This window comes from Hemiscyllium ocellatum, chromosome 5 (assembly GCF_020745735.1).
Source record: "Hemiscyllium ocellatum isolate sHemOce1 chromosome 5, sHemOce1.pat.X.cur, whole genome shotgun sequence".
NCBI classification, from domain to species: Eukaryota; Metazoa; Chordata; class Chondrichthyes; order Orectolobiformes; family Hemiscylliidae; genus Hemiscyllium; species Hemiscyllium ocellatum.
In genome coordinates, this window is record NC_083405.1 from 62192461 (window position 1) to 62215905 (window position 23445).

At 41.8% G+C, this 23445-nt stretch overlaps 1 protein-coding gene across 1 annotated transcript in view; it reads left to right on the forward strand.

Moving 5' to 3' along the window:
- Window positions 1-23445, forward strand: part of LOC132815716 (uncharacterized) — a 71717-nt gene that overhangs the window by 3017 nt on the left and 45255 nt on the right. The window contains exons 2-6 of the mRNA XM_060824799.1: window positions 854-939; window positions 3582-3650; window positions 17343-17370; window positions 17695-17799; window positions 20305-20441. Of these exons, the coding sequence (XP_060680782.1) occupies window positions 865-939; window positions 3582-3650; window positions 17343-17370; window positions 17695-17799; window positions 20305-20441 (414 nt within the window). The 5' untranslated portion in view covers window positions 854-864. The remainder of the gene's footprint in view (window positions 1-853; window positions 940-3581; window positions 3651-17342; window positions 17371-17694; window positions 17800-20304; window positions 20442-23445) is intronic.

Sequence of the window (23445 nt, forward strand, 5' to 3'; positions counted from 1 at the left end):
AAATGTAGGTTTTTTTTAAAATAGAGTATTCAACATCTTAAAAATTAAAGATTAATGACATTTTAGATGTTTATCCTGAAGTGTTAATATTATGGCAAATTTATGCAATTTTATTTACTTAGAAGGAAAGTAATGATTAGGATTAAAATCATGGAGACCCTGTGAATTTAATTTTAAAATTTTTAATTATCCTCTCATATCTGACAGTTCTGCCATGTGATAGGTCTTTTCACATGAATTAAATGTTTTGCTAAATTCTGTATAAGGTTACTAGTCCTCTCAGGCAAAAATGTAAATGCTGTAGAATAAACAGATCTGTGCATTCTTTAAATTGGAATAATGTAAATTTTTTATCACATTGTAGTCCTTGAATTTTTAAGCAACAACTTCAAAACTTATTTCTGCAACTCTGTTTTGCATGTACATAAATGCTTTAACTGAGTAAACACCCCAATTTGCCGATGTAAGAAAACCAGGTAGGAAGTTTCAGGGAGTGAATTCTAGAGCTTGGACTTCAACACTGAGGACCCTGCAAGTAAAGAACACCTGTATTTTGGTGAGCATTGAGATGATGGTTGAATGGGACTTCGTTCGCGTTGGTATACAGCATGTAGAGTTTTGCACCCACCAAGTTCATGGATGTTTGTGTCACAGTTGCCAAATCTAGAGTAGAAAATAGCACTGTACAAAGCTGCATATTTACGTTTGGATTAAACACCCTTTTAAATTAGTCTTTTAAATGGAGAATTTTCAGCCCCCAAAATTAATTGTATTTGCTGCTAATTAAATTGATTTGCTGCTATTTTTTCTATTTATGATGAAATAATGAAGTGACATTTCATTGTTTCTTCAGATTTGAAAAAAATGAATATTGCTGGCATAAAATCACAGTTTGAAGATGGTGCGAGAAATGTTCCTTGTAGCAAGTACTGGTGTGATGTAAGTGTTTTCAAATGGATTAAGTTTCAGCAGTAACTTGTTCTTATGTTACGATGCTTGTACTATTAAATTCAAGATTTCATCATAATATTGAAATGGAAATGAAGGTGCTGAAACAAAGGGAGAAATATTTATGGAATAACCAAGAAATTGATTTAAGCAGTGGAATTTTACAATGGCATTAAGGTGAGGCAGGTGTAAAGCCATATCCACTCTGGAAGAAATTAGGGTAGTAGGAATGAAATGCCTAAAGACTTAGTTGTTGTGAGTGATGGGATGGAGAGGGAAGTGAGATGGGTTCTTTTCATGGACACTTGAAAAGAAATGTTTGAGGATGTAATAACAGCATCTATGGTTAGAAGTAATGAATGTGCTGATCGTGTATCTTGGTGGCCACCAAGTAATAGCATTGAGCCTGGAATGGGATGAAAACAAGAAGAAATATAATTACACTTGAATCCACTTATTCTACTCAAGACTGATTACAACAATGTGTAAAGGCAAAGGTTTTCATGGAGGAAATGCAACAGTCCTATCTTCTGTTTGTTTCTAATTTCCAATCTGCTAAGGAATGGAAAAAGTTATGAACCACTTGGGAACCACTGAGTCAAATGGAACACGACAGACAATACAATATAGGCAGAAATGGGTACTGCAGCTGCTGTACATCAGAGTCAAGATTAGAGTGGTGCTGGAAAAGCACTTCAGGTCAGGCAGCATCCGAGGAGCAGAATGATCGACGTTTCGGGCAAAAGCCCTTCACCAGGAATGAAGCTGGGAGTCTTGGGAGTGGTGAGATAAATGGGAGTGGGGTGGGGTTGGGGAGAACGTAGTTGAGAGTGCAGTAGGTGGATGGAGGTGGAGGTGAAGATGATAGGTCAGATATGAGGATGGACCAGTTATCTAGGAAAGAAGATTGACAGGTGGGGCAGATCAGGTGGATGATGTGGAGGTGGCAGGTTGAAACTGGGGTAAAAGTGGGGGGAGGGGAAATGAAGAAACTGGTGAAGTCCACATTGATGCCGTGGGGTTGAAGGGTCCCGAGGCAGAAGATGAGGCGTTTTTCCTCCAGATGTTGGGTGGTGAGGGAGTGGTGGTGGAGGAGGTCCAGGACCTGCATACCTGCATGTCCTTGGCAGAGTGGGAGGGGGAAGTTGAAATGTTCGGCCAGGAGGCGGTGCGGTTGATTGGTGCAGGTGTCCCGGAGAAGTTCTTTGAAGTGCTCTGTGAGAGGGCATCTTGTCTCCCCAGTGTAGAGGAGACCGCATTCGGAGCAATGGATACAATCAATGATGTGTGGAAGTTTGATGGATGTGGAAGGCTTCTTTGGGGCCTTGGACAGAGGTGAAGGGGAAGTGTGGGCACAGGTTTTGCAATTCATGTGGTGGCACGGGAAGGTGCCGGGAGAGGAGAGTAGGTTGTTGAGGGGTGTGGACTTGACCAGGTAGTCGCAGAGGGAACGGTCTTCGCAGAAAGCGGATAGGAGTGGAGAGGGAAATATATCCCTGGTAGTGGGGTCCGTTTCGAGGTAGCGGAAACATCGGCAGATGATGCAATTTATGTGGAGGTTGGTGAGGTGGAATCAAAAGAGAAAATGCTGGAAAATCTCAGCAGGTCTGGCAGCATCTGTAAGGAGAGAAAAGAGCTGAGGTTTTGAGTCTAACTGACCCTGTGGCAACCCCATGGCATCAATGTGGACTTCATCAGTTTCCTCATTTTCCCTCCCCCCACTTTACCCCAGTTCCACCCTTCCAGCTCAGCATCATCCACGTGTGGGCGGCACGGTGGCACAGTGGTTAGCAGTGCTGCCTCACAGCACCAGAGACCCGGGTTCAATTCCCGCCTCAGGCGACTGACTGTGTGGAGTTTGCACGTTCTCCCCCTGTCTGCGTGGGTTTCCTCCGGATGCTCTGGTTTCCTCCCACAGTCCAAAGATTGTGGGTCAGGTGAATTGGCCATGCTAAATTGCCCGTAGTGTATGGGTGGGTTGCGCTTTGGCGGGTCAGCGTGGACTTGTTGGGCCGAAGGGCCTGTTTCTACACTATACGTAATCTAATCTAATCTAATCTAATCAGACCCTGGTTCAATTCCCGCCTCAGGCGACTGACTGTGTGGAGTTTGCACATTCTTCCACGTGTCTGCATGGGTTTCCTCCGGGTGCTCTGGTTTCCTCCCACAGTCCAAAAATGTGCAGGTTAGGTGAATTGGCCATGTTAAATTGCCCATAGTGTTAGGTGCAGGTGTAAATGTCGGGGTTGCGCTTCGGTGGGTCAGTGTGGACTTGTTGGGCCGAAGGGCTTGTTTCCACACTGTAAGTAATCTAATTTAACCTTCTTTCCCAGATATCTACTCCACCCTCATCTCCGACCTATCACCTTCACCTCCATCTCCATCCACCTACTGCACTCTCAACTACCTTCTCCCCAGCCCCAGCCCCACCCCCCCTCCCATTTATCTCTCCACTCTGGAGGCTCCCAGTCTCATTCCTGATGAAAGACCATGCAATATAGTCTGTCATTGCATCTGTCCTATAGTATGTTTATCACATTTTATGCATGGTAGGTGTGTAAGTATTTTGCTTTAACTGTTAAAATATGAGAAGGCCGAAGATTAACTCTGTTCTTTACTTTTTTTTTGTCTAGATCTGCAAAGTAGCTTGCATATCTGCTCTGAATCTCCAGGAACATATCAGGGGCTATCAGCACAGAAAGGTAAGATTAGCTACAGTGATCCAATCCCATGTACTCAATAATATGTATTTGACTCCTTTTAAAAGAAAGTAGTTTTAAACTGTGTGTACTGAGTGAAAAGAAAACAGGTTTTATTGCATATGCACACATTTCATGGACTCAATTGTAATCTGGAATTCATTATTCCCCATCCAGGTCAAATTGCTGGAAACTTTCCTGGCAGTAAAGTTTAAAACAGATATTCATATATAACATTCAAGTTAGAGTGCATAATAAAGTTTGATATTGACAATTTCTCAATGGAGTTTAAAATGCCAAGACATATTTGAGGTTCAGTTGTTTACTTTTCCTCTAGCATCTTGGATGTTAATGCAGTATTCCAACTTCCTATCTAACTTTTAGTTGGTTACAGAAGATCCTGTTGTAATAGCTCTGTGTTGCACAATTATGAAATGATAAATATGCTTCCAATGTAGTCATTCTGTGTTGCCAATCAGTGAAGGAAAAGTAAACAATTGAACCCCAAATATGTCTTGTAATTTTACACTCCATTGAGAACTATGGTCCCTGTTGACATAAATCATTGATGATTGCAAATGACATCTATTCATCTCTCTTTTGTATCTTCCCCATTGCATAAACTACAGTATCTATTTCCAAAGCAGTTATCATTAATAATGATTACATTCAATCATTTAAATAACTTGCATATTGGTTTGTGCAAAAATGATTTGGATTCAGTTGATTTACGAAGTGGGGTCCTGTCTGGGCCAAATCAATTTCCCTTCAGCCGAAAATTAACTCTGTTCTTTATTTTTTTTTGTCTAGAACATTAGATTCTCTCATGAGATCATTGCCCATTATGGTGCCCTCGTTATTTTGACATACTTAGAACTTCATGCGGATATATATATATATATATATATATATAGTTTATTTCTACGAGGGTACTTTTGCTTATGAAAGCTGGTGTTTTATCCTGTCCTATTCCAGTTAAGTGAATAATTTTATTTGCGTGGGGTAAGGTAAGTTTGTGATGGATACAGCTGCTCCTGTGTCTACTAGCATTTCACATTTCCTCCCTCCTATTACTGTGGGTACGTAAATTCTCCCCTCTTTCTCACCCTCATGAATGGGGGCAGCTGATTGTCAACTCTGCTGACCTCGGGATCCCTGCAGTTCCGCGGTGTTCCGAGTGGTGTTTGGGGGTACCCCATGCTTTTCCTAGCACATTGCTTCTATATATCCTGTTCTTTTGCAGTGCTGAAGTAATTTACATAGATCCCTGCTCATAGGCCCCTACATTCTCCAGCAAAGTGTCCCTGTTGGCCTCAGTTGTGGCAGGATAGTTTTATTCTACTCTCACCTCCATTCCGGTCGGCTGCTTTATCAAGTCTTGCTTTTGTTGCAGGAGCTTCTGCCTCCTGCATCCCTCTAGCCCACTCAACTAGGTCATCATAATCCTGGGACATTGTTACTCCCAATTTCAGGATGGCTTGGTGTGTGCTAGAGAGCCCATCTTTAAAAGCTTGGATGAATGCCCAGTCTCTCCCAGATCTGGGTTTGTTTGACCTGATCATTTCTGATAGACCCTAAATAATCATTCCCCATACTCAGATATTCCTTCCCCTTTAAGTTGCTTAGTGGTTGTGATCTTGGTGCAGTTCGTGGGAGCATTTCCTAGCACCCTCTAGATCTCTTCTTTAAAATTGGTGAAGAGGGCCTGCTGAGCATCTATCTCAGCTGAAAGTGCAACGGCATGTGTCCACCGTCCTCCACTAAAGTCTCAGGCTGCTGTGGCATTGGGTCTGCCGGCTACCTGTCTCCACCTGTCCACTGGACAATCTGCCCACAACAGCTGGTGTGTGGTCTCAGATGTAGTTGGTGCCTGACCCACAAACTATCCAGCTCTTCCCAGAACCTGATGTTTGCGCTCTGGGACAGTAATTTGCATAGGGAGGCCATAATCTGCTGCCTCTCCCCTAGGGTGAAGCGTTTATAATTCTCTTTGGGCTGTAAGTTTGTTCCTCCTCTGGTAATGGATGCTAAGTTATACTTGTGCACCGTCCCTCCAACAAAGGGAGCAGTTGTTCCCGACTGGACAGTTTCATAGCGGGGAGAGAGTCAATCTCCTTTTCCTCTTTTATTTTTTCTAATCTGTATTCTAACTCCTTTATTCTGTCCTCCAGCACCTCAATTCATTCTTGGCCTTTTCTCCACCTGCTAGTGAAGGTAACTAGTTCAATTAGGCCTGCTAATTGGTACACTAACATTACCCCTATCGATTTAGTTTTATTTTGTTTCTGTTTACTCACCCACATTCTTTGGTGTGCTAATGTCTAGGATGGATTCCAACCACTTTTCTTCTTTTGCTCTGTCAGCCCTTGTCTGTCTACCTTGTATTTTTCAATAAGGGAACCTGCAGTTTACTCCTTAAAACTTTGATCTGCCATTTAACAGATTGTGTACCTCCCGAGAATGCCACAGTAAAGTGTTCCTAACCGGTGGGGACTTCTGTACCCCTGGTCAATAATACTGTGCCACACCATCCATATGCCGGTAGCAGCCTCCTAGCAAGGTGTGCTCTCCACCGGTGGGACATCTCTACCCTCCCAGCAACCACTACTAGTCAGTATTTATTGGTTGGCTGAGAATGCTGGCTCAATTGGGTGTGCTCTCTACCAGGACTCTTCTACCCTCCCAGCCACCTGTACTGACTCAACACCTCCCGATAGGTCGAGAAACCTACCTCTAGCCTGGTGTACCCTCTTCCAGTGGGACTCTTTATCCTTCCGGCCACTGCCATTATTGAAGTTCTGTTGTTCTACTACGGACTGACAGGGTATCATGGTTACTCACAGTGTCCACGCTTCCCACCTCAATAAAGTGCGCTCCACTGAGGTTTGGCTCTTGGTCAGAGTGATGTGCTTCTCTTCCTCATCACATTGGAAATTACAGGTACAGACAGCATTCAACTTTTAACTTAAACTCTAATTGGAGTCTGCATTGTTCGCCTCTACAGAGTCCAGTGTTATCTGACTTTGCCACTTGTGTTTCACAACTCCTAGTGCCCCAGCGCCTCAATTCCCACTTCAAATCCCAGCCTTTACGTGGGTGGGCTACCCCTCTTCACACCTAGTTTTGGGTTGGGTTTTTGAGATGGGCACTACCTTGTCCTCTGGCTGATTCAGCACAAACAGCACATTTTTCAACAGTTAACAAAGTTAAACACTTATTCACCACAGACATGCATTTAAAATTTTTAACTCAGCACTGTACCAGATTAGACATTACAATCGGTATACCTTTTAAACTGTGTCTTTGGCTTGGTCTGACTCTTCCGGTTTGCAGGTACATATTGGTTCTTACCCTGGCCCCTGATCATGGCCTTTGACCAAGGCACCAGTAATAGGAACCCTGCTTGCAGTGCCAATTGTTATGAGGAAAATCACCAGCCTCTGAGACAGAGTCTGGGTTCAATGACAGAGTTTATTGTACAGGAAATACCGGAGCTCTGGGGAGAGACAGACACCAACAGCGCAGTGGTCAGCTGCGATTCTTCTCTCAACCCAGAGCATGTGTCAAGACACTTTTAACATTTTGTGATATAATAGGTCAGTGATGAGGTTATTGTCTCTGTAACATGGTTTGTTTATTGTAAACATTGCAGAATTGTTGATGCAGTTATTGTCAGTTCCAACGCAGTCTTCATTAATTTCAGTGCAGTCATTGTCAGTTTAAGAGCAGGCATTGTTGATTTCAATGTCTGTGTGGAAGCCCATTGCTGTAGTAATGGGCGCTAATCACTCTTCGTGAAAGGGACGATTACTGCAGCCCTGGCTTTTATTACATTTAATTGAGTCCATATCAAACTGTTAGCATTTTTATCAAAGGTGTTGGCTGGACCCAGAAACTTTGGCGGACAAGATACGCTACTCATTTGTATTCTTTCCCCAACTCACCTTGAAACTAATCAACTAGGTTGTGAGAGCATTGTGCTGGCATTCTGGTGGCCCCAGGCAGCGTCTTGTTTGTCCTCCTGTCTCTCTTCATAGTTTGGTCTGGCGACCATCTTGTGTGTCAAGTGGCCAGCTGGTGGCTCAGTGGCCATCTTGTGTGTCTGTGTTCTTAGTGTCACACTGCCCCGTGCCATCTCTCTCTTCGCTGTTAATCAGATCTCTCCTTCTAAATTGAGAAAACAGACCTAATTTGTTTCATCTGTCCTCATTACTTAAACCCCGAAGTCCAGGTATCATTCTTGTAAACCTATGGTGTTCTTCCACCAAGCCTGTATTATCTTTTGTAGGGTGTGGTGCCCACATTAGTTCGCAGGACTCCAAATGAGGTAAAACTGAGGTTTTGTATAACTGCAGCATAATTTCTGCATCTTTTGTACTCCAGTCCTCCAGATATAAAGGCCATTAACCACCGAGATTATTTTCTGTGTTGGATTGTGTCATTTTAAAGATCTGTACGCATGAACCCCTAAGTCTCTTCAGACATCTGCTGCTTTTAACTTCATACCATCATCAAAGTACCCTGATCTATCCTTTCTCAGTCCAAAATGGATAACCTTTCACTTGTTCATATTGAATTCTGTTTGCCACAGTTTTACTCATTCATCTAGTCTGTCAATATTTCTTTATAACTTTGCTATCATTCACACTATGCCTAATTGTGTCATCAGCAAATTTAGAGATATGACTTTCTATGCTATCATCCAAGTCATTAGAAAATAATGTGAATATTTGAGGCCCTAACACAAGTCCATGTGGGGCACCACTTGTCACATCCTGTCCATTTTAAGTATATCCCTACTTTTTCTTGTCTGTCATTCAACTAATTTCCCAGCCTTGTCAGTAATTTGCCCTCACTTCTGTGGTCTTCAACCTTAGTTAGCAGTTTCTTAAGTGGGACTTTATCAAATGCTTTCTCAAGTCCATATAAACAACATCCATAACCATTATCCTGTCCATACTTTAATCACCTTTTCAACAATTCAGTGAGGTTTCTCAGGCATGACCAATCTGTCATGAATCCATGCGACTCTTCCTGAGTAATTGAAAATGTGAGGTGTTCAGTTCAGTTACTGTATCCTTTCTTATGGACTCCTAACAATTTCCCCACCATAGATGTTAGACAAAGTCATGAAAGGCTCTAAGGTGATTGTTCTTGCTCCTGGAAAGGGTGTAGTCCACTTTAGATTAGTCTGGAAGTGTAACGTATCTCAAATATGACTGTAGCAACATGAGCGGTGTCTGCAATTAACAGGATGCTGTTGTCAAGCTAAAAAGACGGGTTGCCTTTCACACAAATGAATAATATGGTATATGCATTTCAGTGCCAGTGTGGTATCAGGTCTGTAAGATTGACCATACTCAAATAGCCTAAGATAGCAAAAGCTGCAACACACTGCTTAACATTGCCTGTGATTCTCCAATTGAGCAGCATATGCTGGATAATCCAGAATGTGAGAGAAATTATGCTGATAGCCAAATTATGATTGTCAGTCGAGCTTGCGTATGTGTATTAATACACAGAGCCATGTGTTTCGTGGGCAGAAAAGAGGTACATGCACTGCATTTGTTTCAAATCAAAAAAATTGATAACTTCATAGATTTCATTCTTGGCACTGCCTTCAGCAATCAGTCAATGTGTTAGTTTTAAAATTTAAATCAAATCTGGCACTTAACTGCCAGTCATCATTATTTGGCATTGTTGCTACCAAACGGTATTCTCCTCTCAACTAGTGTAGACTTGAATTTGTATTCTTGCAAATTGTCTTGAATGAATCCAAGATGACACACTTTGTCAAAGTTCCTCTTTCAGCAATACTCAAGTTCTTTACTGCCAAAGGAAGTAGATGTCTTGGCATGAATCATGTTAGCTCAGTTGACTAGTGGTATGTGGAGATACAGAAGTGGGTCTGGCAGGTAGATAATTACAGATAATTAATTGACAGATAGAACTAATGTTGTCCATCAAGGATCTGCATGGTACACTCGCTTTTTACTGTTTAGAAATTACCTTGAATGAAGAGCTATTTATCTAAGTTGTTGACGACAGCAATGTGGGTGACACAACAAATAATGTTGATGGAAACTGAAAGGGGTACTGATGAAATAATAACTTGTGGCCAAGCTGTCCCAGCAATTCAGCATGAAGAGGTGAGGTAATTTATTCTGGATCTGAGCTGGATAGATTAGTGTAAAATCAAAATGGTGACAAGCCAGCAATTATGCAGGAACAGAGATTTAGGGATCCAAATACACCGGCATGTGATTTAGATGAAAAAGGTCATTTAGAATGCTAATTAAATGTTTCTCTGATCTTGAGGAAACAACTACAGATGGATGGAAATTATGTTGGTTATATGAAACCTCTTTTTAAAACCTTTTACCAGATAGGGATATTTTTGTCTTTGCCAGAATTCACCACTCATCCTTGATTGCCCTTGAGAAAATGGTGGTGAATTAGCTTCTTCAAAAGCTGCAGTCATGTAATGAAGGGATAACCTTAGTTCAGTTAGGGAAGGAGTTCTTGATTCTTGACGTGATGACTGTGAAGGAAGATGATGTACTTACAAATCAAGGTAGTATGTGGTTTGAGGATGCAGCATGAGGGGACTGCGACTTGCAAATGGTGTGGTTCCCACACATCTGTTGCCCTTATCCTTACTGGTTAGAAGTCATTGGTTTAGAAGATGTTATAGTTTCTGCAGTATATCTTGTATATCATACCACTTAGAATCATGGGGGTTATGGATAAAGTCAGTGTTGTTGTCTTTTCCCTAGGATGGGTGATTTCAAATCTAGGGGCATATTTTTAAGGTGAGAAGGGAGAGATTTGAAAAAAGACAAGGGACAAAGTTTTTATACAGGGTGGTTAGCATGCAGAATGAACTTCCTGTGGAATTGTTGTATGTAGGCACAGTTACAAAGTTTAAAAGACACTTCAATAAGAACATAACTAGGAAAGGTTTCGAGCATTATGGGCATAGAGCAGGCAAATGGGACTCCTTTAGGTTAGGATTTTGTTTGGTTTGGCCTGCTTGGTTTAAAGGGTCTGTTTCTGCACTGTATGACTCTTAAGTGGACTTAAGTGCCTTAGATCATAAGCCTCTTGAGTGTTACTGGAGCTGAATCTATCCAGGCAAGTGTACACATTCACATCACATCACTTTTATAGTTTCTGGACAGGGTTTTCAAAATCAAGATGTGAGTTACTTGCCACACAATTAAGAGCCTCTCACCTGTTCTTGTTCCACAGCGTTTATATGACTGGTCCAGTTCAGTTTTTGGTCAATGGTAACCCCCTCAGCATGTGGATATTGTGAAATACAGCAAACGCCATTAACTGTCTCAATTTAATCTGGAAAACCACCTCAGGAAAAATTTATTTTCCTTAGCAGATGTGCAGTGTAACCTTACTTGAGTGATACATGTGTTCAAGTGGCTAAATATGGAACTTCTAAAAGTTTCTAATTAGCCTGTTCTGAGATATTATTACACACCTCTGAAGCAAGTGGAACTCGAGCCAGGATCTTCTGCCTCAGAAATAGGGACAATACACTGTAAGAGTCCCAAACTTGAACTTGTACTGTTGATGTTCTGTAGTCTTGAAAGTTCAGGGTCATCTAATTAAAGCATTGACGATGGTTAAAGGTGTTAATTAGTTTCATATTATGTACCTATGTCTCTGGTGGAGTGTCCAGAACTAGAGAGCGCAACTTGAAAATTAGGAATTGACTGTTCATGAATGATGTTGAAAGCATTTCAGAAAAAAAATCTTAAATCTGGAATGTTTTTACTCAAAAAAAATCTCTTGGAACTGGACCAATTGTTTATCCCATTTTGATATATTCTGAGTTTTGTTGAACATGTTTAGTAAAGATCAAAAAATGTAGATAGATAGGAGGAGTTAAAATGCAGATTAACTGTGCTCTGGACCAGGGCACTCCGCTCCTGATCCTGTTACAGCCTTGGTCCAGGCATAGATAAAATAGCTTAACTTCAGAGAGTGACTGTCCTTGACATCAAGGCAGCATTTGATCAAATATGGTATCAAGGAACCTTAGCAAAACTGGAGTCAATGTAATCAGAAGGTAAGTTCTCCACTGGTTAGTCGTACCTGGCACAAAAGATAATCCTTGTAGTTGTTGGAGGTCAACCATCTTAACCCCAGAGCTCACGTACAGGAATTCCTCAGGGTAGTGTCCTCGGTCCAACCATCTTAAACTGCTTCATCAGTTCCATCCATCATTCCAGCATGATCACAACTATAAGATGTTCACCATCCTCCGATACTTTAGCAGTCCGTACTTATAAGCTGCAAGACCTCAGCAATATTCAGGCTTGAGTCGATCAGTGGCAAGGATTGTCCGGGCAATGACCATCTCCACCTGGAGAGAATCTAACTATCACCCCTTAACATTCTCATAGGACTAGACATTAAATGCTGGAACGATTTTATTGATGACCAGAATGTCCACAACCAGCAGTCACAATCTAAGGATCAGGAGTAGGACCGTCTAAGATTGAGGCAAGGAGATATTTCTTCACCCAGAGAGTGGGAAGCCTGTGGTATTCCCTGCCACAGAAGTGGTTGAGGCCAAAACATTGAATGTTCTCAAGAAAGAATTATATATAGTTCTTAAGTTTGAAGGGTGTGGGGAGAAACGGAAAAATAGTAATGAGCTGGATCGTCATGTTGAATGGTGGAGCAGACTTGAAGGACAGAAAGGCCTACTCCTGCTCCTATTTGCTATGTCATCTTTTCAGTGGCATTGCCATTGCTGAATCCCTCATGAACAACATCCTGGGAGCTTACCATTGACCAGAAACTTGCTATTATAAATGTTGTGATGACAAGAACAGATCAGAGGATTGAAAATCTGTACCATGTAATTCACCTCGTGACTCCCCAAAACCTGTCCACCATCTACAAGGTAGAAGTCAACAAAGTGATTATAATATTCTCTGCTTCCCTGAATGAGTACAGTTTGAACAACATCAAGAAGCTTGACACCATCAGGAAAAAGCAGCCCACTTAACTTGCACTACATTCACTTTCTTGAACACTGAGTCATACAGCACAGAAACAGATCCTTTGATCCAATTCGTCCACGTCAATAAAGTTTCCCAAACTAAACTAGTCCCAAATCCTTCTGAACATTTCTGTTCATATACCTGTCTAAATATATTTTAAATGTTGTAACTGTGCCTGCATCTACCACTGCCTTTGGCAGTTCATTCCACATACTACCTGATGTATGAAAAAGTTGACCTTCAAGTCCTTTTTAAATCTTTCTCCTCTCATCTTAAATTTATGCCCTCTAGTTATGCCTATCCTAGGGAAAAGACCCTTGCTATTCACCTTATGTGATTTTACAAACCTCCTATAAGGTTATCACCCCACCAACCTCCGCATACAACGTATACCACCCCACCAACCTCCGCATACAACGTATACCACCCCACCAACCTCCGCATACAACGTATACCACCCCACCAACCTCCGCATACAACGTACCACCCCACCAACCTCCGCATACAACGTATACCACCCCACCAACCTCCGCATACCACCCCACCAACCTCCGCATACAACGTATACCACCCCACCAACCTCCGCATACAACGTACCACCCCACCAACCTCCGCATACAACGTATACCACCCCACCAACCTCCGCATACAACTTATACCACCCCACCAACCTCCGCATACAACGTATCATCCGCCGTCATTTCCGCCACCTCCAAACGGACCCCACCACCAAGGATATATTTCCCTTCCCTCCCCTCCCCTATCAGCGTTCCGCAAGGACCACTCCCTTCGTGACTCCCTCGTCAGATCCACACCCCCCACCAACCCAACCTCCACCCCCGGCACCTTCCCCTGCAACCGCAGGAAATGTAAAACTTGCGCCCACACCTCCACACTCACTTCCCTCCAAGGCCCCAAGGGATTCTTCCATATCCGCCACAAGTTCACCTGTACCTCCACACACATCATCTATTGCATCCGCTGCACCCGATGTGGCCTCCTCTATATTGGTGAGACAGGCCGCTTACTTGCGGAACGCTTCAGAGAACACCTCAGGGACGCCCGGACCAACCAACCCAACCACCCCGTGGCTCAACACTTTAACTCTCCCTCCCACTCCACCGAGGACATGCAGGTCCTTGGACTCCTCCACCGGCAGAACATAACAACACGACAGCTGGAGGAGGAGCGCCTCATCTTCCACCTGGGAACCCTCCAACCACAAGGTATGAATTCAGATTTCTCCAGTTTCCTCATTTCCCCTCCCCCCACCTTGTCTCAGTCGGTTCCCTCAACTCAGCACCGCCCTCCTAACCTGCAATCTTCTTCCTGACCTCTCCGCCCCCACCCCACTCCGGCCTATCACCCTCACCTTGACCTCCTTCCACCTATCCCACCTCCATCGCCCCTCCCCCAAGTCCCTCCTCCCTACCTTTTATCTTAGCCTGCTTGGCTACTCTCTCTCATTCCTGATGAAGGGCTTATGCTCGAAACGTCGAATTCTCTATTCCTGAGATGCTGCCTGGCCTGTTGTGCTTTGACCAGCAACACATTTTCAGCTATAAGGTTATCCCTCAACTTCTCAGCTTATCCAGCATCTGCTTATATTTTGAACCCTCTAGTCTTGGTAACATTCTTGTAAACCTTTTCTGCACTGTTTCCAATTTAATAATATCCTTCCTATAGCAGGGTGACCAGAACTGTACATAGTACTCCAAAGGTGGTCTCCTTCACTGATGATGCACAATGACCGCAGCATGTATGCTTTGCAAGTTGCATTGCAGTAACTCACAAAGGTTCTCTGATAGCACTTTCTAAATCAGCAACTTCTACCAAGAGCAGTAGATGCATTGAAACAGGCGACCTGTGGGTTCCCCTTCAAGCTACACATCATCCTGACTTGGAAACATAATACCATTCCTTCACTGACAGTAGGTCAAAATTGACAGTGCACTGGATGTTCTTTCTGGATGTTGCATTTCAAGGGCTGCAGTTCAAGAAGACTCCTCAGCCTACTTCTATAGGGCAATAAGGGATGGTCAGTACATGCTGGCCTCCACTTCACATGAAAAAAATACTGTCAGTTCTGATAGTTCTGTTCTTGTGCGATCTTGCATTATAAAAAATTGTATTACAGCCAATACAGGTAAGGAGAGTTTGTGTTCTACAAATAATGGTCTAAATTCTTCAATCGTGTTGAAGAAATGTGCGTTTATTGCAGAACCGACTAAAAGAAAATCTAGTTCAACAATAGATAAAAACAGGATCAAATCCGTAAAAGGCCACTTCCTATTTCTTCTATTTAAAGAGATACAATGAACAAAAGATGAAATAGTTGTCAGTATTGAAAAAGACAAGTGGGACTAATGTTCCCTTGTATAATGACAATGTTCCTGATTTTGACTTGGAGATGCCGGTGTTGGACTGGGGTGTACGAAGTTAAAAATCACACAACACCAGGTTATAGTCCAGCAGGTTTAATTGGAAACACTAGCTTTCGGAGAGCTGCTCCTTCATCAGGTAGCTGTGGAGGACACAATTGTAGGACACAGAATTTATAGCAGAAAGTTTACAGGGTGATGTAACTGAAATTGTACATTGAAAAATACTTTGATTGTTTGCTAAGTCTCTCATCTGTTAGAATGACCATGTTAGTTTCACTTTCTTTCATATGTAAGTCACAAAACATTTTTTAAAAGTTACATTCTCAGGTTAACTTTAACAATTGGTGTCAGCCCATATAATATGTTGAAGGAGTTAGCCCCTGTGTGCTGTTGTCTGTGCCATAATGTTTAATTCTAATCTAAAAAGTGAGTTAACAGAGTCTTACGTGGATTCATGCAGTTTTTGAGCAAAAATACAATGTAACTCTACAAGTACAAATTCATCCCACAAACCTGTGTGTGTGTGTCTGTCTGCCCCTCTGGGGTGGGGGTGAGGGGTTGTGTGTATGTATAAAGTGGTTTAAGTGTGTGTGTGTGTGTGTAGGAGTGTCTGTGTGTGTAGTGCAATGGTGGTCACCTGTTGTGTGACATGAACCTGAAGTCCCAGTTGAGGCCCTCCCTATGGGTATGGAACTTAGCTATCAGCCTCTGCTCAGCAGCAGCAAAAGGTGGCTGTGCAGAGGCTAATAGCTAAGTTCGTACCCATAGGGAGGGCCTCAACTGGGACCTTGGGTTCATGTCACACTACAGGTGACCACCATTGCACTATACACAGACACTCCTACACACACGTGCACACACGCAGTCCAATACACAGACACTCTCAAACACTCCTACAGACACACACACTCGCACACTTACACATGCATCCTCTGACAGACTTAGACCGCTTTACACTCACACATGCACATGTACACTCTCTCTCATAGACAATCACAAACCCCCACTACAGACAGACAGACAGACAGACAGACACAAACACACACACACGTACGTTAGCAGGGTGAATTTGTACTTGCAGAGCTACATTGTATTTTGCTTAAAGACTGCATGAATCCATGTAAGACTCTGTTAACTCATTTTTTTAGATTAGTGTCAGTCTAAACATTGTGGCACAGACAACAGCACACGGGTGGCTTACACCTTCAACATATTATATGGGCTGACACCGATTGTTAAAGTTAACCTGTGAATATAAGTTTTAAAAAATGTGTGATTTACATATGAAAGAAGCAAAACTAACATGGTCATTCTAACAGATGAGAGACTTAACAAACAATCAAGGTATTTTTCAATGTACAATTTCAGTTACACCATACTGCAAACTTTTGCTATAAATTCTGTGTCTTACAATTGTGCACTCCACAACCACCTGATGAAGGAGCAGTGCTCCGAAAACTAGTGCTTCCAGTTAAACCTGTTTGACTATAACTTGATGTTGTGTGATTTTTAACTTTGTTCCCGATTTTGACTTGCAGAGTCGGTGCTGAGGAATGCATGAAAATCAGATTGATAAGATTTAAATGTGGAGCATTGTGAACATAAATGTAGAGTTGGGTGACTGACATTTGGGAACATTTGTTGGTCAAAAATTAATGATTGAGAAAGATGAAAAGATCAAAGTAAGTTTCCTTTGGAGTTGGTGAATGCAATTTTGAAAGGTGGAGAAAACAAAATAGACATTGTCTATGGGAAATCAGGTCTGTGGGAAATTAGAAAAGAGAGTTCAGAAGGTAGCCTGATTTTTTTTGACAATTAATAGTATGAGATGAAGGTGATGTGGAGTAATGGTGAAATGATTGATGTGGCATGGGCATCCAAGCTTTTGAAACATCAAATTTGGAACAATAGGAGCTTTTTAACAGGCTAGCTGTGGTGGTACAGGCTGATCGGAAGCTTGGAGTTTGAAGAAGAGGGGTGCTTTTTAATGAGGACCGGAAGATTATTGAAGAAAAATGAGGAAATAGGGAGAACAGGAGTTGCACCACCACATTTCTCCAAACATCTCCACTCCCAAGTACAAGTGAATGACCTGTGTTCTTCTGAATTGGGTATGTTATGCATTATCTCCAGTCACCCATTCCTTCTATGATGCAATCATCTGCACTTTTAATGTATGTTTTGAGTTATGATGTATATGTTTCGATTTACTTTGAAAATGAAAGAAACTGACCATTATTTTCTTTTCTTGCTGCTGGGTCATTCTTGGCATGACATAACAGGTTGAACAAATTTTAAAAGAGACTATGGGTGAGTATTTTTCTGCTGTTAGACCATAAGATATTGTCATTTTAAGTTATTGATGAGACACAGTTTATTAATTAATAATGGTTGGATAAATATATGCCTGAATGTCAGCACTATATAATGGTGCACTTCAAAGTGTGACATGCCTAGGTAATCGTACATCTAAAGGCATACTGCAAATTGGTAATGATGTGCAAACATATCTTCCCATTTTTTGATACACTAGCTGTGGATAAACCAATTAAGTTAAATGTCTGCATGTAACAAGTTATGGTTTTCACAATATATTGGTCAATTGCAATTTGTCATGAGTTTATGTTATGACAGGTAATAGCGTAAGCAACCCTACAATTCCTGCAATGAATATTGGTCCTGATACAAGAACATTTGATGATTACCTTTTGGCTTGGAATGCTGATGAGCCTTTAGTTGGTATGTATTTTGTCTGCAAAAATTGCAGAATAAATGATCAAACCTTACTATTGCAATTTAAAATGGGTAAAAACAGTTATGATTACCTCTCTGTGTCATTTTTAGCAATGCATCGCTGACTGTCAAGCACTTTAGGATATTCAGATTTTTTGAAATACATTATGCAACTTTTATATAACAAAACTAGTACAAAACCCAATAAGTCGTCAATGCTAAAATAAAACAAAAGGACAGTGGATACTCAAGATCTTAACCAAAAACAGATCTTATTGGAGAACCTCAGCAAGTCTGGCAGCACTCATGGAGTGAAAGCAGAAATAATGTTTTGAGTCCACTGGCCCAGAACAGTTCAGAAGAAGGGTCACTGGACTTGAAACATGATCTCTGCTTTCTCTCCACAGATGCTGCCAGACCTGTTGAGTTTCTCCAGCAATTTCTGTTTTTGCAACTGAGGTAAGTCAGTACTTTCACATGATGGTCAAAGATGAATACTGATGCACAAAGCAAATAAAGTTTATGCCACTTCCTCTGAATCAATACTCTGTTTAGATTCTTATTCAATTTTTGTGTTTTTTTTTAAATTGATAGAAAGAATTAAAGGGATATTCTGACTTTGTTGGAGGGAATTTCAGTGGCACAAAATTTTAAACATACTTTATTATTTAGAGCAATGGAGTCTTCATAGCACAGATGGAGGCCATTTAGTACACTGAGCCCAGACTATCTTTGTTGAGCAAACCAATCAGTCACATTCCCCTACTTTTTCCCAGAGGCCTGATAGTTTATTTCCTTCAAGTGCCCATCCAATTTCCTTTTGAAATCACAGATCATCTCCACCATTCCTAGAGATAACATATTCCAGTCATTACCACTCACTGTATAAAAACATTTTACTCACACTCTCTTGTGGCTCTTGCTGGAAATTTTATGTTTGTGTACCCTTGTCCCTCTGAAAACACCTAAAGGGTACAGTTTTCTTTGTCTACTTTATCTGTACCCTTCCAACTGCCTCTGAGCATAAATCATATTCTTTATATCGAATAGGATCCACTCCACCTCTTATTGGCTGCTTATGAACCAATCTGTTCTTCTGCACTGTTGGTTTCTTTCTCATTTGCCCCAACAACTTACAGTACTATACACTGGGGAGGCATTGGTCCAGTGTTATTATCGCTGGACTGCTAATCCAGATAATGTTCGAGAGACTCAGGTTTGAATGCTGCCACAGCAGATGGTGGAATTTGAATTCAATAAAAACCTGAAGTTAGGAGTAATAATAACCATGATACCATTGCCGATTGTTGGAAATACCCAGCTAGTTCACTAATATCGTTTAGGGAAGGAAACTCCGATCTTCACCCGGCTGGCCTACGTATGACTCCAGACCCACAGCAATATGGTTGACTCTTAATTATTCTCTGGGCAATTAGAGATAGGCCAGTGATGCCCTCATCCCATGAATGAATTTTAAAAACAGTTAGCTTGGATATTGCTTGAAGAATTCGTATACCTTTCTGTTTTACATATTTCCTGCCTTCCTTGTCAGGTAAAGAGCCTGATTTTATTCTTCTCTTTTTCCCTCTTATTAGAATATGTGTAATCTAGAAAATCTCTTCCTTAAAGATCACCCGTGTCCTGTTTTAGTTGTTCTGTTAAAGTTTTTTAATTTTCTAAATAAAAACAGAAAATGCTGGGAACATTCTGGTCAGAAAATATTGGCAGTGAGAAAAGGTGTCATTGTTTCAGGTTGATGAGCCTCAGAGCCTAGATTCCTTCTCATCTGATTCCAACAAAGAAGGTCTGCTATAAATTGTTTCTTGCTCTTCTCTGTTACTAACCTAAATCTCTTGATATGAAAATCACTCTTACCCTAAGTGCCCCTCCTTAGACACTTGATTCACAGCAATCACTTCATTCCCCAGTATTGTATTTAGCAATGCATCTTTCCTTGTAGAACCAAGAAAATATTGGCCAAGGATGTTCTCCTAAACACATTTCAGAAATGCTTCCTCCTCTATTTTTCTCCTTTTTTGATTTTGCCTTGTCCCAAATGATATCTTGATAATTAATTTCCTGCCATATTATAGTTTTATGTCTCTCTCTGTCTTTTTGAAGATCTGCAGAATACACCTAGTCAGGTAACCAAACCTTTTCTTCTCAATTTCACCGAAATGGACTCTACAGCTCTCCCTTAAGGAATTCCCTCATTCGAGAACTGCAATATCTTTCATAATCCATATTATCTCCCACCCTTCTATTTTTTCCCTTCCCTGTAGCTTTTTGAACGTGGTATATTTGCAAATGTTAATCACATACTTCTCACGATTTTTAAGCCTTGGTTCTGCTATTCGCCTCCTTCCCCCGCCCATCCTGCCCTGGGTTTCCTTCAGCAGTTGTGTTAACATTGAATAAGTTGTGTGTAAGATATGTCTTTCTCTTTTGAAATTAAATGGTATTTATATTTATGAATGCTTCATGAAAAATTGCTGTGATGTATCTATTCAGGTCTCAATTATGTGATTGAATACCAGCGGGATGGGGGAAGAGACCCAATGTATGAATGCACACTATGTGACTTCACAGGTTACCTGCGCATATTTGTTTCACACCTTGGTGGTATCAAGCACAGAATGAATTACATGGTGAGTATATGAGTAAATTGGAATGCCTTTTATGTGCTTTTTCTTGGGAGATGGGAGGAATTGACAAGAAATTAAATGAGCCAAAATACAAGGGAAACAGAAAAGGAGAGTAAGGGGTAACTTTACTTGAAATGGGGATATAAATGATCAGGGAATAACTAGCTATGGAGCAGGTGTGGACAAAGATTATTTCAAAGGAAATTGCAAGAAACAATTTAAAATTGCTTAACCATTGATACATGATTGCAAACCATACCAAATACAACAAGGGAACGAGAGGCAATGTTAGCTTGCTAGGAACAAAATAAGGTGATTCATATTGACCTGTGAGTACAAAAAGTTAATACTGTGATTCATATTTTTAAAGCAGATAGGGAAATTTACGAATTGAAGATAGCTGTTTTTGGACAAGAAAAGATTGATGTAACCTTAAAAAGATTAAAAATAATATACACATGGGTTGGGACAAAAGATGAAAACTGGTCACGCTAATGAGAGTTGTTTACAGATCATCTCATGGTAGAAGGAAGGTGGAGGAAGAAATATGAATTAGATTAGATTACTTACAGTGTGGAAACAGGCCCTTCGGCCCAACAAGTCCACACCAACCCGCCAAAGCGTAACCCACCCATACCCCTACATTTACCCCTTACCTAACACTACGGGCAATTTAGCATGGCCAATTCACCTGACCCGCACATCTTTGGACTGTGGGAGGAAACCGGAGCACCCGGAGGAAACCCACGCAGACACGGGAAGGACGTGCAAACTCCACACAGTCAGTCGCCTGAGGTGGGAATTGAACCCGGGTCTCAGGCGCTGTGAGACAGCAGTGCTAACCACTGTGCCACCGTGCCACCCACACCCAATTATTGAATTGCAGATGTGCATTTAAAAACAACACAGTGATCCTTAGTGATTTCAACTATTCTGAAATTAATTGGCCAGAAGAGGGCTAGAAATGAATGAAATTACTAAAGTAAGCATTTAAAAGATGGGGAATTGGAACCAAGTTTTGCATCTTGGGAGAACTTGGCTATGGCTTGCAGTTGGACACTAAATTCAGTTTCTAAACTGAGGAAAGTAGGACATTGATAATCTTTTAGTTATTTCTGAAGTGCATCTCCCTAGACGGCCTGTGCTTAAATTCCAAATTAATTTCAATTCTGCTGCCCTGTTATGGGAATATAAACACTGGTGGCAACTTGGTTGAGTGGTAGACTCAAAATTCCATTGAAGGTTGTGGATTTAGATTTTTTTCCAGGACTTGAGCACATGATCCCAGTCCAGATTAACTGGGGAGCCCAACAAAGGGAGAAGATCTTTTGTTGAAGTCGCATCAAACACAATGGAAAGTAATGGTTTTTGGTGGCCAATCATCTCAACTCCAGGATATGGCAGCAGGGGTTTCTCAGGATAGTGTTCTAGGCCCAACCATTGTCAGTTGCTCAATCAATAACCTTGCATACACCACAAGGTTAGAAGTGGGTATTTCACTGGTTGTACTGGGTTCTGTCCCATTTGTAGTTCCTCAATTACAAAAGCGGTTTGTGCTTTGTTACACCAATACCTGGAAGTATTCAGGATAAGGCTGTTAATTTGCAAGTCATGTGTACACCACACAAACGTCAGGCAATCATCTTCAACAAAAACAGCCTCAAACCCCTCAGCCTTTCCTCAAAAGACCTTCTCTCCATACCAGGCAACATCCTAGTAAATCTCCTGTGAACCCTTTCCAAAGCTTCCACATCCTTCCTATAATGCAGTGACCAGAACTGTATGCAATACTCCCAAGTGCGGCGACACCAGAGTTTGTACAGCTGCAACATGATCTCGTGAGAAGGTGACTAAGGAGGTGGACGAGGGTAAAGCGGTAGATGTGGTGTATATGGATTTTAGTAAGGCATTTGATAAGGTTCCCCGTGGTAGGCTACTACAAAAAATATGGAGGTATGGCATTGATGGTGCGTTGGAGGTTTGGATTAGGAAATGGCTGGCTGGAAGAAGACAGAGGGTAGTAGTTGATGGTAAAGGTTCATCTTGGAGTGCAGTTACTTGCGGTGTTCCGCAAGGATCTGTTTTGGGACCATTGCTGTTGGTCATTTTTATAAATGACCTGGAGGAGGGGCTAGAAGGTTGGGTGAGCAAGTTTGCGGATGATATAAAAGTCGGTAAAGTTGTTGACGGTGAGGAAGGATGTGGCAGGTTACAGCGGGATATAGATAAGCTGCAGAGCTGGGCAGAAAGGTGGCAAATGGAGTTCAATGTAGGTAAGTGTGAAGTGTTTCACTTTGGTAAGAGTAACAAGAAGGTGGAGTACTGGGCTAATGATCCGATACTTGGTAGTGTGGATGAGCAGAGGGATCTTGGTGTCCATGTACACAGATCTCTGAAAGTTGCCACCCAGGTAAATAGTGCTGTGAAGAAGGCATATGGCGTACTGGCTTTTATTGGTAGAGGAACTGAGTTCCAGAGTCCTGAGGTCATGTTGCAGTTGTATAAGACTCGGGTGCAGCCTCATCTGGAGTATTGTGTGCAGTTTTGGTCGCCATACCATAGGAAGGATGTGGAGGCACTGGAATGGGTGCAGAGGAGGTTTACGAGGATGTTGCCTGGTAATGTAGGAAGATCGTATGAGGAAAGGCTGAGGCACTTGGGGCTGTTTTCATTGGAGAAAAGAAGGTTTAGGGGTGACTTGATAGAGGTGTACAAGATGATTAGGGGTTGAGATAGGGTTGACAATGAGAACCTTTTTCCACGTATGGAGTCAGCTATTATGAGGGGGCATAGCTTTAAATTAAGGGGAGGTAGGTATAGGACAAATGTTAGGGGTAGATTCTTTTCTCAGCGAGTCGTGAGTTCATGGAATGCCCTCCCAGTAGCAGTGGTGGACTTTCCCTCTTTATGGGCATTTAAACAGGCATTGGATAGGCATATGAAGGATAGTGGGCTAGTGTAGGTTAGGTGGGCTTGGATTGGCGCAACATCGAGGGCCAAAGGGCCT